This window comes from Elgaria multicarinata, chromosome 14, assembly GCF_023053635.1.
Source record: "Elgaria multicarinata webbii isolate HBS135686 ecotype San Diego chromosome 14, rElgMul1.1.pri, whole genome shotgun sequence".
NCBI classification, from domain to species: Eukaryota; Metazoa; Chordata; class Lepidosauria; order Squamata; family Anguidae; genus Elgaria; species Elgaria multicarinata.
Genome location: NC_086184.1, coordinates 17,658,041 through 17,674,497, shown reverse-complemented (window position 1 = coordinate 17,674,497; position 16,457 = coordinate 17,658,041). Strand labels below are relative to the sequence as shown.

At 43.8% G+C, this 16,457-nt stretch overlaps 1 protein-coding gene across 1 annotated transcript in view; it reads right to left on the bottom strand.

Moving 5' to 3' along the window:
* PSKH1 (protein serine kinase H1) overlaps positions 1 to 10,698 on the bottom strand; it is a 28,739-nt gene extending 18,041 nt beyond the window's left edge. The window contains exons 1-2 of the mRNA XM_063140990.1: positions 10,635 to 10,698; positions 6,293 to 7,311 (exon numbers count right to left, since the gene is read on the bottom strand). Coding sequence (XP_062997060.1) covers positions 6,293 to 7,213 — 921 coding nt within the window. The 5' untranslated portion in view covers positions 7,214 to 7,311; positions 10,635 to 10,698. The remainder of the gene's footprint in view (positions 1 to 6,292; positions 7,312 to 10,634) is intronic.
* Between the last annotated feature and the right edge of the window lie 5,759 nt (positions 10,699 to 16,457).

Here is a 16,457-nt window from a genome sequence, read left to right as displayed (position 1 = left end):
CACCTCAGGCATGGAGGCAGCCTATTTCAGGCTCCATTCAATGTTCCTCTTTTTTTAAAAAAAAAGGAAAAAAGAAAGACAGAAAGAAAGACAGAAAGAAAAAGACAAGAACACTCTGTCTCTTTAACAGCCCCCTCGGGTCACATGCGGCCTCACCAACACTTGCTCAATGCCCTCTTCAACTGGGACACAAGAGCACATTCCTCTGTAAATGGATTTCTCTTCTTACCGGAGATGGTAGTGACTCTCAGGTGTACTTAAAAGCTGAGTTTTCCAGCTGCTATTTATTCCAGTCAGGATTTTCATGGATTTGTTTCTTCATTCTTGCACACACTTACACTTCTAGGCCTCAGTGCAAAATATCTATAACACTTAATGCATCTCACGGAGGGGGGAGAGATGCAAAAAGACCAAAGCAGATAATCATAAGAACTCAAAAGTTGCTACTCAAGCACCTTCCGATAAGACAACCAGATGGATTTTCACATCTGGACAAGGAAGCAGAAAAGTCTACAAGTAGGCAAAAGTTATCTAAAGGTTTCTTTCAAAGGGCTCTCAAATTCGTGCTGATTTTGAGTACATTGTATTCACTGAGATGTATAAGAAGCAGCCAGTATGACCAAGTACGGAACATGTGAAAGTGTATCCTAGCTTGCCCCCCAAATGTCCATTCTAGTGGTAGGAAGGGATGAATAATCCTTTGAAATAGGCATCCATCACGTTTCCACTTTCAAAAGGCAAAACAGATAAATCAATCACCAGCAGAAAGGAGCAAACAACCTTCCAGACCCATTTAGTGGGCAGTGATCGTTTGCCTTCTGGGAACAATGCATCATAACTACAGAAGAAAGGTAATATCCACAGGTGCTTCAGAAAGACTGTGTGGCCTAATCACATTATCCAAAGGACTTCCTGTTCCTTGGTTAAGATCAGCCCCTTTGAGGATTCCTACCTTTGGAAATGAAGTGATGTCTACCAGAGACAGGGCCTTCTCGGTAGCACTCTCTTTCATGGAGCTACTTCTCTGTGTTCATTCATCTGGTGCCAAATGTGATTCCTTTCATGGGCAAGGGCCAAGTAAAACCAAGTTCAGGGCCAAGATATCTGAAGCACCAGCTCTTCCCACGTTAACCTGCTTGCAATTTGCAGTAATCCGAGCCCCATTATATGTTCACCACCTAAACAGTGGTGTTTAGGAGGTGTTCAGGTCATTCAGTGGGAACGACACAGGGCCTTTTCCAGAACAGCCCCTTGATTATCAAACTGCCTCCCCAGGGAGGAAGACTGGCGCCCTCTTTATGGTGCTTCAGACAAACAGCAAAGCCAGTTTTGTTCCATCAAGCTTTTAATGGTGTCTAATGTTGCTCTTTATTTTTTTAGATTCATTTTATGGTGCTGAAACGTTTTCTTTCTTTTGACTCCTATTATTGTTTGATTTCATTTGTATATCTTTGAGTGCCTATTAAGTTGAGGAACTTAAACTGTTTTACTTTCCTCAACTTTAAAACCACCATCCTATGCATGTTTATTCATGAGAAAGCTCCACTAAGTTCAGTAGTACTTACTCCTAGGCAAGTATAGAACTGCAGTCTTAGAATGACCAGTCTTACTGCTGCTTTATCAGAATGGTCTTATTTGTTTGTTATACAATATTAATGTGATTTTGCAGGCCATCCTGGGAATTATGGATTGAAAGGGGAGGTAAGAATGTTTTAAATAAAGGAAAGTTACCAGCTCCCAGTAATTTTGGTTAAGGTAGAATTATTTTCAGCAATACCACATCTGACCATTAAAATATGCACACCTTCTAGTAAAGGCACTCCAGATAAAAGTATGCCTAAGTCCCACCGAGATCAATGTATTTCAGCACTGCTTTGCTTTAGATGAGACTTGAGCACATCTAGATTTCTTTTAGGGATATGTGAAAGCTGTTCCTTTATTTCCATGGCTATTTCTGCCTTCTGGCAAGGCATGCTAACGTTGCTTATTCAGGATACTAATCCGCAAGAACAAACCTGCAGTTTTTGCATCAGGAATGGAGAAATCACAGATATTTACAACACCCCAACCATTCTTTGGATTGTACCCAATGAAGCTGATTCAGTGAAGCAAACAATGTTGCATGACACCATGTTCCAGACAACATCTGCACCAAGACCCTTCGAAGTGCATTGTGCGTCAAGGTGTTTTAAGACTCATACCATCTGGAGGTGGCATTCATCAGAGAATAAAAGCTGGTGTGAGTCACAAAGCAACAGGAAGGGAGGGGGTGACGTTGGTGGACCATTTTCCCAGGAGAGCCAACAAATATATATGACAATAGATTTCAGCCACCTTTAAGACAGATAATGCAGCCTCTACTTTTCTAAAATTTATGGTGGGGAAAAGTTTATGACGTATGTACGTAAGTTTCTCATTTTGGTTCCAGGTACTTCACAGTCTGAGAAACACTCTGCACAGGTCTTCTTCCCATCTTATTTTTCATGCCTTAAGTTAAAGCAGATCTTGAATTAAGAAGGCAAGGCAGGATAGGACATGCTATATGCCTTCTTATCCAGCTCAGTAGTTGTGCGTTCTCTCTTGCAAACACAATTTCCTTCTCCTGCAATTACTTCATATAAGACACAGGTTTATCCGTGTCTAACCTGTTGCAGCAAACACAATAAAAAGTCTTCCGGCATCTCTTAAACACTAGCAGATTTAGTATGGCATAAATGGTTGTGGACTGGAGCCCAATATGCGATGAAGTAGACTCTAATGCAACCTTCCCCAACCCCTTGCCTTCCAGATGTGTTGGACTACAACTTCCATCATGCCCAGCCAGCATGAATGGGGATGCTACTTGTTCCATGCTGCCTGGAAATGGTGGGAGTTGCCATCTGGAAGGTGCCAGCTTGAAAAAGGCTGCTCTAGTCAATGAAAGCTGATGCCCAAAGGATTCTCTTCTCACACACAAGGCTTCTGAGTGGGATTATTACAGCATGGACATCAACGCACCCATGTCGGATTAGAGACAAACCTGAAACAGGGCAGGTAAAGCAATGGAAACACAGGAAGCCTGCTAGTTTTGCTCCTCCATGTTGCCAGTGGTCCCTTCTCTCCCCAGTGACACTGAGCGCAAGGTTTCTATGAATATAGCTGAGGAGCAAAGAAGACTAGTTGCTTGATAGCATTCACCTCACCCTCCTCTAAACATACTTGTACCCCTCCCAATCACGCACTCTAACAGTTTACTCGAATGCTGAGCGTGGACAAGACTAGAGCCCCAGTGGGGTCACTGAGAAACAAGAGGGAGATATCAGCATGGTTGGTAAAACCGCAAAGTTTGTAGTAATACAAAACTATTCACAAAAAGAAGAAAAAAACTAAAGTGGGAAGGAAGCAACCCAAAGCAGACTGGTAAGAACTCAAAATGTCAGCAGCCATGAAATACAGTGTCATTTAGAAACAAAAAATGGGAAATGGGGAGATGGAATGGAATTTCCTGAAGGAGGGCATGGCTGGCTGGAAACTTGAACAGGAGCACTCCTGCTAGAAGTTGAAGATACACTGCAACAATTTGCTGCAGGCCCTACGTCATATTTAATAATATTTAACATTTGTATAGCGCTTCCAAGTGTTCAAAGCAGTTCCCATGCATTATCTAGCTGTAATCGTTACAAGAACCCTGTAAGATAAGTCACTATAATTATCCCCTATATTGTAGATGGGGGTGGGGGTGGGGGGTGAGTCTGACACAGAAAGAAGCTTGCCTAAAACAATTTGTTGAGTTTGAGTCGGAGGGTGAGATGCAAAATGGGCTGTCCCAGATTCATAGCTCTTTTAGCCACTGAGCTACCCCAGCTCCCAAGCACTAGGTAGTCTTTTAGGCTAACAGCTTCCAGCTCCCACCCTTCACAAATTATGCCAAGTTGCAGGCATGTCCTTCTCAGAATAACTTCTCTCTGAAGTTTCAACATTTAAGAAGTTGGAAGCCTTCCAGTTTATTATCTCAAACCAGAAATGCAGAGAGTGACTGGATATATGTCTGCAAAGCATTTGGCTTCTCACATATTCCTGGAATCATCAGAAACAACAGAAGGCACTTTCTGCTATGTAACCTGTAGGGCTTCTCACGATAAAACTTCGCTCCCTAGCTTATTTAGTAAAATCCTGATAAAGCAAAGAAGGAGCTGCAGGAAGCAGGGGAGAACACAATTAGTTCCTGATGGATAGGCTGCACTGATCCAGCTTTGATAAGCAGCGTAAGCCTTACCCAGGGAGCTAACATCATCAGAAGCACTTGCCAAGTCACTTTTCTCCAGGCTGCTGTAAACTTCACGCCTTCGCCATCAACTCTATACCATGCAGGAGCCAAAGAATGATAATTAGAGCAGTTGAGGTCAGCAGGACCTGAATGAGCTATTATGGTATAGCTCGCCCATCGATCGCTTAATAGCCGCTTGAAAACAGACCCTGCACTCCAGGAATAGAACCCCAACGGTAAGCTCTCTGCTGCTCTGTCAGACAGCCACCGCATTAAGTTGGGTGTCAGCTCATTTCTTGTCAAGAAAATGGGAATACTTCACAAGTCGGCCTGAATTTCAATTTTCATTTCTCTCAATAGGGCTCTATGATCACAGTTTAGTTTGGTGCCCAATACATTTATCGGGGAGGGGGGGAGAGGAGAGACTCTCTCTTTTTGAATTCTTCTATGATGCAAGTTCTCTTCCTGTCCGTAAAATTCTAAGACAGCCTATGTTTCAAGACACGTTCCCTGCTGGTTCAAAAGCACCTTTCTCATGGCAAGGCCCAAAAGGTCACTTCTGATAAGCCAATAACACTATGATCAGATCTCCACAGAGCTGTCTCTTGGGAGTGCCTCTGTCAGAGAGAAGGTCACAACCCAGAGTTAAACCATAGTGCAGGGTTTGCACATAACAACAACCCACAAGTCAACGGCAGCCATGATTCAACGACAATGTATACTCGAGATGGTTGTTACATACGAACCTAGCTGGTATAAATGCATGACAGAATCCAACAATACGCATAGGCAGGCTACAAACAAAAAGAAAAAGGTGAAAAAGGTTGCCAGCTGAACATTATTTGGAGGATGTCTCAAGTCTCACAAAGCCACAAAACTTCTCAGGAGGAAGTTTTATAGAAGAGCATCTTATATTTCTGCATCACCTTATGTATTTAGCATCAGGAACATTACAACCCAAACACCACAAAAAGACTCTTCATCCATTACTGAAGAGTCATCACAGCCTCATGTTCTTAAAATGCCAGAAATATTAAGCATCCCATTTGCTTTTCAGACAGTTATTTTACTGTCACTTCTCAACCCCCGATTTCAAAAATTGCTCTTAGTCATCATATATGAAGTTGGCTCAGCTCTGGCTGGGATACTACTTGGGCTAACAGCTGAACCATTTCCATTTCGGAGTATTACATCCAGAAGGAACAAGACAGTAGGCCCATCTCCACACTTAGAGGCACTTTTTTTCTAGAACCACATGGCAAAGAATGGAAGACTCCAAATGGTAAAATGGCAGACTGAAATCGTGCATGCTAGAAGACCCTGCATCTCGCTCGAGGCATCTTGAGATGTATATAACACCAGCTGGAGAAGTCTGACCTATCCCACTGCTGTTCCTTGATACTAGGCAGATTCGTAGAGGGAACTGGCTTTTCAGAGAGCAATATTTCAGAGTCAGCAGGTCATTCCTGGCTGTTTCCTCTGAGGCTGCAATAAAGACCAAAGGTGCCCTGCTCTCTCTTTCCAGAGGAGCCAGGAGAGCAAGATGTCCCTAACTGCTTAACAGCTAACTATTCCAATGCCGAAGATGTTAACATTATGCTTACAACATTACATTAATTATTCTGTATTTTAACGATGCTTTAAGAATGTTTTTTGGCATAAGCTACTTTGAGAGCTTGGTTAGCTGAAAAGGAACAGATGTATAAAAAATAAATAAAATGAAATGAATCAGGATCCGTGAACAGAGGAAGACTCCCGATTTCTATTCTGAAAAAGCCTGGCCTAGCAGGGGGAGAGGATGCCACTGCTCAGAAGACACCAAGTCACTTGTTATTGCTGCTTTGACCAGTCATCGTTTGACAAAGCAACACGTTTTCACAAAAAGGAGACTTAATTTCTAAAAAAAAAAAAAAGAATACTATATTCCAATAGCTGTAATCTTTTAGAATTTGGGTTGCAGCAAGCATCAAGATGTAAGGACGAGGGGGCTTCTCGTAGTGACCAGAAATTTGAGACCATCACAAAATACTCTTGCATAACACTCACCTCCCCTGAGTAACTGTACTTTCCTTTCAGAATTTGCCGGTACAAGCGAGTGCGATTGTCATCCTCAAAAGGCATTGTCCCACTCAGTAGGATGTATGAGATCACACCCAGCGCCCACATGTCTACAGAGTTAGTGTAAGGCTTCCTGACCAAGATCTCCGGGGCAATGTACTCTGGCGTCCCACAAGTGGTCTTCATTAAGCAGTCATCTCCTTTCTTTCGAGCACTTGCCAGTCCAAAGTCCGTGATCATTATTTTAGAATCCATGCCTGGATGATAATATAGCAAGTTCTCTGGCTTTAAGTCCCTGTGAGTTATGCCCAATGTATGTAAGTACTTAACCCCATCCAAAACCATCTGCAGCACCCGGGTGGCATCTCTTTCCGTAAATGAGCCTTTAGCAATGATACGGTCAAACAATTCGCCTCCAGTGGCCAATTCCATCACCATGTAGACGCGCTCCTGAGTCTCAAACACTTCAATGAGCTGGATAATGTTGGTGTGCCGCACACGACGCAGCACGCACAGCTCTGACTCGCACACTTCTCGCCCCTCGCGGTACTTGGTCTCTATCAATTTGATTGCATACGGCTGCTTGGTAGCCTTGTGCTCCACCCGTACCACGCGGCTAAAGCTGCCTCGGCCAATCAGGGCTTTGATATCATACTTGGCTGTCACTCTGGGATCAAATTTGGCACGATACTTTGCCACTCTGTTCTTGCGGGGCTCTGGCTGTTCCACATGTGGGTTGGTGTGACAGGGAGGAGAAGGGATAGCAGATTTGATGGCATCTCCATCGCCCTTGATGAAGTGCTTATATATGTCAGTTTTATAACCAGTGTACGGCTCAACTTTTTTAACGAGATCCAACTGAACATCCTTGGGAGGCTCGGGAAGTACTTTGCTAGTCCCACAGCCCATCACTGAATGGTGCTAATCATCCATCAAGGTGTTCTCCCAGAGCAACACCACAGCAACCATGTCTGGAATAATCCAAATCTTCGCGACATCCCAAGAAGCTGTGGGGGGAAGAAAAGCCCATTAATGTACTATACATTTCCAAATAAACGCCCCCTCCCATTCTGCACATTGGGTCTGTTCAGATGTCTTACCTAACCATGGTTAAGAAATGTTAACTACAATTTAGTGTTATGTTTAAACTGATAAAACTATCGATTTGTGATCAGCCAACAAACCAGAATCAGAAACAATAGCTTGAAGTAGGCTTGCAAATCATCACTTGTGCTGACTCTGGTTTAGCACGATGTCTGATACCTTCAGAATCAGCTGCAGCTTATGAAGTGAACTTATGAAGCTAAATGCTGAGAGGACGGAAAATGAAAGCAAACAAGCAGCTTTAAACCATGGTTTACCTGCTTTATATTTGGACACTCAAGATAAGATTTGGATTTCAAGTTATGATTAGCATAAATAGACCATGGTTTGGTGTGATGTCTGAATTGAGCCATATTAACACCCTTCCCATTCCTTACCCTGCTTGTGGAAATCACTTAGAAGTTGTCTCCACTGTAAATTAGAAAATGTGGATTCTCAACAAATATGATTAGGAAGGGAGCTTACATATGCTTTACAGCTATACGTCAAGAAACCAAGGAAAGAAGTGTCACGATAGCAGCAGATCTCTCACAATAAAGTAAAGTAAGGTTCACACATTCATAGTTATATTCTAACTTCAACTAAATTACGTGATAGTCCAATAGTTGTAAGCATCTGAGAACTTCGAGTATACAGCAAGAATATCAATTTCTTAAGTCATCCCAAAAAGAATAAGCTAGACCAGAATTATTGCAATCTCTGCAAAAGTTGTATGTTAATTACTTGGGAGTAAAAATGTATTGCCAGTGCACATTCACTAGAAAGAGAAGGGAGAGAGGAGAAAGGGGAAGAAAAAGTTATGTCAGCACTGACATTCCATGGGTATCAAGGACTTAGTGCTCACATTTCATGAGCCTTTCTTGGTCTTCCCACTACCATTCAGGTGACTGAATTTTGCACCAAGATTGGAACAAAAATTCCTAGGGAGGAGCTAAAGAACTTGCCTACACACTATTGCACTTTGCCAGACAGTTTAAGATTTTAAATTTTGGCCTGTGGGAGAAGAAAGAAAGCCAAAACTCAAATTACTGAAAGGGGGATGCTGGAAAGCTATTGGATCTTCCCAAACATTTGCTGTCATAATAGATTTTACCTTTCCTTTGATGTACATGAAACCTGAACAACTGTAAGAGAATCCCATCTATTAAGAGCTGAACAAGCAAGATTTTAAAAGCATGTCAGAAAGAAATTTCACATTCAGTCTTGGAAACAAACAAAGCTTAAGAAAGTCAGTGCTCAAAGGTTAACAATTAATCCTAAAAATCTCTTTAAAGCCAAACCTTCTTGCACAGGATTGGAATGATTCTTAGGCTCAAGAATCAGAAAGGCAAGAACAAGACAAGGGCAACGAAACTACCCAACTCTCACTCTGCTGATGGCTTACCGGATGTCTATGACAATATAACCACCTGCAATGTACATCAATCATGCATTGTTTTAGCATTCAAAATATCAGGAAAACAGGCTTAAGTGTTGTATGTTACTCAGACTAAGCGGATGTGATCTAATAAAAGCACTTAACTGAGTATGTTAAAAGACTGCCCCTCAAAGATGAAAAATGTATTTTTTAAAAAAATTACTCACTTTCCTAGAAACTAACTTCACAAATTTACAAACCAACTACACTGTACATTTGCCAGAGAAGTAAAATGTTATAAGAAAGTGATTGGAGGGAAAGCATGATTGTCAGGTCTTCATCAGCTGATGGTGTCACTCCCTTCTAAATCTTCAAGGCAGTTAGAGAAGCAGCAGCTGCAACGTTGGTCCTCTTGACCACCATCTCTCCTGCCTAGAATCTAGCTTGCTGATGTAGACAGGAGTAAAGGATTGCTATAGTATCAACCAATGAAACATAATACTTCCCTGTCTGTATTCCACAGGGGTCCTATTGTCTTAAAACTGTGTATTACATTCTCAGACCCTGGACTTAAGTCAGGGTACAGAAAAGTCTTAGGCTTTGGCACATACCACATAAGCCAATAATGCACAATTCTGGGATTTAATAATTGACAGCAAAGGCAAACATGTGGGCTGAAGTTATTTACAAATGAAAGGAAGTATTTTTATATTTGTGCAGTGCATCTGTCCTCTCAACCTGATGTGTCACAGGGCAGCTTGAGAGACAGCCATTGTCCTGCTTCTCTGAGGCAGACCTATTTGAAAGGCTGCATTACTGTAACCAGGATCACTTATATCATAAACAAGCATTAAGTGATCATAAAATACTTAGCTGTTTGAATATGAAATGTTAGCAGGTTCCAAACAGTTACAAAAACCCAGCAAAACACTTCGCTTGTTACACCCATTGATCTTTATATTTAGCAAATTCACCAAATTAATTTTTACAATAGTAACAAGGGCAGCAAGGTATGACACATCCACAGGGGCTCTCTTGATTTCAGATAGGGTCAAAAAAGTTAGGAAACGGCTATCTACTATATACACTCCCATTCATTCTCTCTCACATCCCTCAAGAGTTTCCTGTCATGCCAAGCTAAGTTCTACTAGCATCAGGGCATAGAGCTTCATGTTAGCTTCAAAACTGGTTCGTGGCTGACTAAAAGAGGAGGGACCAAAGCTCTCAATGAAGCATACATTTTGCACGCAGAAGCCCCCAGGTTTAATCCTCAGCAGTTCCAAACCAGGTGGCAAGTGATGTGAAAGACCCTCTGGCTGAGAGACCCTGGAGAGCCTCTTCCTGTCAGAGCAGACAATACAGGGCTTGATGGCCCAATACTCTTATCTAGTATAAGGCAGCTTCCTATATTTAAGTGTTGCTGTTGTTTTAATAAATCCCTTCCCTCTCATTGGCAGTCACATGAACCAGTGCTGTCAACACCCACCATTAAACGTTTTTGCTTCTTCACGTTCTAAGGACAAGGCGCTGCCCTGAAGCCCCTGATGTGGAAGAGCTCTGAATGCTGAGGAGGGGCAGCCTGGGGGTGCTGATTTGGGAGGGCTAGAGAGGCTCAAGGCGAAAGCCCCCAAGCTCAGAGCCAGGCCAGGGGGGTGGGGGTGGGGGTGAGGAGGAATCCGTAAGGCAGGCCTTGTGCGAGGGGCAAGCAGGAGAGCGAAGTACAGGCCCTTCTAAATTTACGGCGTCCGAGACCCCCGGCCCAGGCCCAGGCCCGCCGAGACGACGCGGGGGAGGGAGGCGGCCAGAGCAGGCGAAGCGCTCCGTCCACCTCAGTGTCTTCTGGGGCTGAGCCGCCCCGCACTGACTCACCTCAGCCCGCCGCAGGGTGGGCGCCGGGTCCAGCCCAAGCCCAAATGGGGGGTTATGGCCTGGCGCTCGCGTCATTGCGTCATCAGTGCGCGCTCAGGGACACAACGCATGGCGCGCGGCCGCTTTCCCTGGCTCGGATTGGTGGAGGCGAGTCATGGGCGGGGCCATCTTGGTACTTGGTCGTGGAGGGCGGGGGAGAGAGAGGGGAAGAGAGGGCCGGGGTTGCTATAGAAACCTAGGCTTGGCCGGGAAGATAACAGCAGTTGCTCTTTTTTTTATTTATTTATTGCATTTCTATACCGCCCAATAGCCAGAGCTCTCTGGGCGGTTCACAAAAATTAAAAACATTCAAAGTATAAAACAACAGTATAAAACCATAATATAAAATACAATATAAAAGCTCAACCAAATAAAAACAGCAGCAATGCAAAATTACAAATTTGAAACACCAAGTTAAAATTTATTTATACACCGTTAAAATGCTGGGAGAATAAAAAGCGCCCAGACTCCTGCCTCCGAGAGGAGGAGGAGGAGGAGGAGAAGTTAGCGGAGAGTGGCACTGTCATCCTTGGGGCTCTACGTTTCTAGTTTGTGTGAATAAGTGTCCCGTTGTTTTCAGTGGGGCTCATTCTAGGTCAGCGTGCGTAGGATCGCAGCCTCAGGGCACAAATCCTATGCGTGTTTAGACGGGGTGGGGGGAAGCCCTACAACTCCCAGAATTCCCCAGCCAGCCCTACTGGGAGTTGTAGGGCTTTCCCCCCCTCGCCCCCACAGCGCCCCATCTCTCTTTAAACATGCGTAGGATTCCGCCCTAAATTTTGAGTGGTTTTCGGACAAGTCGTGCAACCAAAATTATGTTATCAGCATGAAGCTAGCTCAGGATATACTCAGAGGGACTCTTGTTGCTAAATTGTAAGATTGAATCTCACACCAGTCACTATTTTGCCTGCCCGGTCACTGAGGTCATCCGAGGGTCTGCTCCTGGTGGTCCCACATAGATCCATCCTCCGATTGGAGCCCACCAGGGGAAGAGCCTTCAGCGTGGTGGCGCCCCTCCTGTGGAATTCCCTGCCTCTGGAGGTCAGGCAGGCGCCAACTTTGCACTCCTTTTGGCGCCTCGTGAAAACATAATTATTCCAGGAAGCCTTTCCTTAATGTCCAGCCATGAGTCACTGTATTTGCTTCTTTTAAAATCTGTTTTAAATATTTTATTCTGTTTTTATTTTCATTTTATCTTGTACACCGCTCCAAAAATTTCAATGGGGAGCGGTATATAAATATTGTAAATAAATAATAAATATAAAAAAGCAAAGTAGATTTCCCATTGCTGGTTGATTCCCTCTTTCTTTCCCGTTCCTTTTTTCCTTGTGTGTCCTGTCTTCTAAAATCGTAAGCTTGCGGGCAGGGAGAGCCTGTCTAGTTGATTGTATGTAAGACATTCTGGGGGGCCTTTTTGGCTTTGGAGCAGCATAAAACTACTCCAAAAGGATAGATCAATATTTGAGTGTTGGAGCTGATTTGAAAGATACCACTTCCCCACCCTTTTCTTTGCAAACAGGCGTTTTTTGGGAAGTGGTAATAGAAAGGGATGAATGCACATCAAATGGTATAGTGTACACGTGGAGCTTTTTAAAAAGGCAGCCCACCAAAGCAGTGGGGGGAGTGAATTGTTAGGTGATGGATTTGGCATTGGGATGTCAGTTTCACCCATTTTAAGGGCAGTAGGAAATTTAGGATAACCTACTGCAGGAGAAGCGGATGTCTGTTTCCATGTCAGTAAAGCAGTGCTGTATAATGAATGGTATGTAGCTGAGCTGGGCCATTGAGATAATCAGTTGTAGACTGGGTTTCTTTGGGGGATGCTGTTTTCTTGTGGGATGTGGCCTTACCTTCTGGCCCTGGGAGGCATTGATCAGATGTTGCCTGCCACCCTTGGTCCATGGGGGCATGATGAGTTTGTAGAGGAGTCACATGACTCCTGTCCAGTGATCCCTCCAGAAATGGGACTTCCAGGGATGGGGTTGTACTTCTAGCAGGGGCAGAGTTAACCACCTGTTACATTAGAATAAGGCAAAGGCCTTCCAGTTTGAAGTAACGGAGCCTTTTTCACTCCTGGGTATGTTGTGCCAAGTGTGCACGTGTGGGAGATCACACCGCCCTCTGCCCCATTGCAGGCTGAACCGGCCACAGAGATGGTGTCCTTATGAGGCAGATCAATGGGGCACAGGAGAGAAGGGGGTACATCTCCAGAAAACACCATTGGAGAGCAACTGCTGGGATGTCCTGACAATCTGACATCTCTTCTAGGACTGGAGGGAGGTATTGGGCCATGCAAGGCCACCATAGAAGCGAGGAGCAATCTTAAATTAAAGAGTCCTCAGAGGCTGATGTTCAAGAGCAGGCAGGGGAGAAGCTTTGACAATCCAAGAATATCAAATGCTCTGTAACAAGTGCAAAAAGCAATTTTAGGTTGTATCAATGGAAGTGCATAATTCCGCTCTACTCTGCACAGACCTCACCTTAGGTTTGGACACAACATTTGAAGAAGTATTCATATGAAGTAGAATGATCCTGTTTTCCATTTTTCTATTCAGCGTTCCATGGCTACTGACTGAGCATGCTCAATTCTCACAGCTGTATTTTCGAATTGATTTTACCCTCTTAGGTGTTATTTTATTTATTCTACTTCTGCAAACCTTGGGGTTCTCCTGAGTATGCTGATACTTCTGTCTTCTTTCTCAGTGGCCCCATTTTTGCTTCATTTCTATCTGCACTCACCACCTGAATTTAATATTAGAGGGAAGGATGAGAATATAAGCCATCAGGGTGCAGCATTGAGACCTTTGTGGCCATTAATAAATACATGACGCTGGGTGAAAAGAAGACGGTGCTGGTCAGCCCGTTGAAGGATTACACTTCCTCGAAGTTTGCTCTCAGAGTTGCGATCTTCTTACTCCTTCCTCTAGATTAGTACTGTTTACTTTAATGGGGCTACTTTGGCGTAAGAGGATTGCAGCCTTATGGCTGGATTAACAGATTTTCTTTTCAACTTAATAAAGCTGAAATTGGAACATGGCACAATGCATTTAAACCAGAGATGAGGCTGGGCTGCAGGCGTTGCTGCACATTCAAGCAAAGTTGACCACAACTGTGTTTCCCTTTTACAGTAGCAAGAGCTGTGTCAAATGGCTTTCTGGTGGTGAGGATCTGCCATTCCCTTCCTTAACAGGTTTTTTGTGGGAGGCATACAAATGGAAAGTTGCAATATATCAACCCCCTATAAAATTCCATGTTTGAGGCAGGGCAATTGCAGAATAAAAAGCCTCATCTGGAAGTACCACATCTGTGAGAGAGAATCATTGTTTGTACCAAGCCAACCAATCTAGAAATCATGATTCATGGCAAAATAAAATTGTGTCAAATCCATCAATAAATACTAGTTCAGCAGCCTTGTGCTCAACCAGCCATGTAAACATTTTTTATTTTATTTTTTGCTTGTGTGTGGAACGGACTGCCCTAGGAGACAGTACTGTTCGCTCTGGTGTCTCTGAATTGCCATTTCTAATGCCCAATTGGTATTCAATCATTATTTTTCATTGAGACTGTCCTGTTTGTCCTTTGTAAATTGTAAAAAGGCATTGGACATCATGTTGCCTGTCTAGATGTGAATACAACAGATGGTGCCACTCTGTCCTGGGTCAAACCTCCATGCATGAAAACACCCTTTGACTCAAGAGCTAGTGTCTCTCTTCTGTTCAACCCAATTCCTGTGATGCTTCTCTTACTGATGCGCCTCGTTTCTTTGTGGAAGATAGTAACCTTCTGTCTCTTGTGTGTGTGATGTCACTGGAAAATAATGCTGTTAGTAAACCCCAATATTCTCATGAGAATTAATAGAATCCAGTTCATTATCCCATTGATGCAACACTACCTCAAGACATCTTGATAATGCATCTGTGCGCTGCAGAGAGCTTTTATTCTAGACATTTATGAAGTGATTAATTGCAAACCTCTTGTGTCAAACAGAGTTTGGGTATCTTTCGGTAGACTCTCATTCAGGAGATCAGTTCCTCCCCCTACTCAGATCTTTTTTAAGGGAAAAGGGAGCAGAGTGTAGGATGATCTCAAGCTCCTTACTCTAGATTTATTTCTCCTTTTTTACACAGTTGTGTGTACACTCGGATCCTGGAAATATTTATAATGGCTACTACATGCATGCATTTTATTGGGCTAAACGCCACTCAGTGACAATATTAACAGACTACTATTCCAGCAAATCACAAGGTAGGAGAGGATGACTGTTGCCCAGGGAACATGTGAAGCTGTCTGACACTGAGCTCCAGACCACTGGTCCATGTAGCCCAGCACTTCTGCTCTTGACAGGAAGTGTCTCTCCAAGGTGCTTCCCTGAGTCTTGGCTCTTCCCTACCAAAGTGGGTCAGAGGTAGCCCAAGACCTTTTGCTGCCCCAGGTGAAGGACAAGGTGAACCCCCTCTTACTCCATGTACAAAAGCCAACTGGACTAGCAGATGGATCTGTCATCAACACTGATAATATCCTCCATTGCCCCTGAAGGCTGCAGGCTAAGTTCAGGGGTGCTGTGCAGACCACATGGCTCACAGTTCTCTCCTCCAACACCTTGCTACCGCCTCCCAGCATTTGCCGCCTGAGGCAACTGCTTCACTCTGTTTAATGGCCAGTCCTGTAGTGGGCTCTAACCAGAGCATGGAATACTTTAAATCCAGGATGGGGGACTTGTGACACTCCAAATGTTGCTGGACTACAACTCCCCATTATCCCTGACCATTGGCCAGAAAGACGGGACGTAAATAGCACAAAATAAATAGCAAAGCTGGACTTCACAAGTCAACTGATTTTAATGCAGGCCCAGGGCAAGGAGAACATGTGGTAAGAAAGGTGCCAAAAAAAGTGGGGATGAAGTGCTAAATTGGGGGGAGGCCAAAAGGGATGGGTTCATGTTCAGTTAAATCTATTTAAATCCAACTTCACACATGCCTTCTAGAAACATAAGCTCATTTCAGTAGAGCCAGCAGTAGCTTGATCCTTTGCAGTGTTAGGTGCGCCTAAGCCAGCTGAAATCAAAGAGGGTAGCCACATAGGATCAGGCTGTGAGTAAGGCTTCCATTTTGCGAGATAAGGTGACTTTGGATTAGGGTGGCCACTTAACGCATGATTGAGGCTGGTGACTCCAATGCCATGGGGCGGCGGATCAGCTCCGGGTTTTATTCAGAGCTCTAAGGGAGCTATCCGAGGTTCTGAATCCCATCCCCCAAATCCTCACAACTTTTTGGAAGTTTTTCAAGACAGCTAGTCTTACTTGCTTGACGCCGCATCGTTATTGTATGCCAACTTTATCCAATGTGAAATAATTGGGCAGGGGGATAAGCCTGTGGAATTTTCTTTTTTTAAAAAAGTCTCCGTACTTAACCAAACTGAAATGCCAGAAATAATTATGATGGAACATATGTGTCTGCGATCTTAGCATCCCATTCCTCTTTCTCCCGAGTGACCTGACAAAGAAGATTTTTCTGTTGCCTGGTACACTGAGATAACTATGATTGATTGATTGATTGACTGCATTTTTATACTGCCCAATAGCCGAAGCTCCCTAATTGCAGGTAGTTCCAGCCCTAGGTAGTAGTTACCTAGTAACCATTAGCAGGACAAAACAGAGTAAGGCCCTCCTTTGCTCAAGGGATTAGTAAAGCCATTTAGAGGCTATTCAAATAGTGGCCAAGCAAACCATCCCACTTTGTAATAACTACCCATAGTGGCTCAAAGACAAGCTGCCCAAAAAAGACA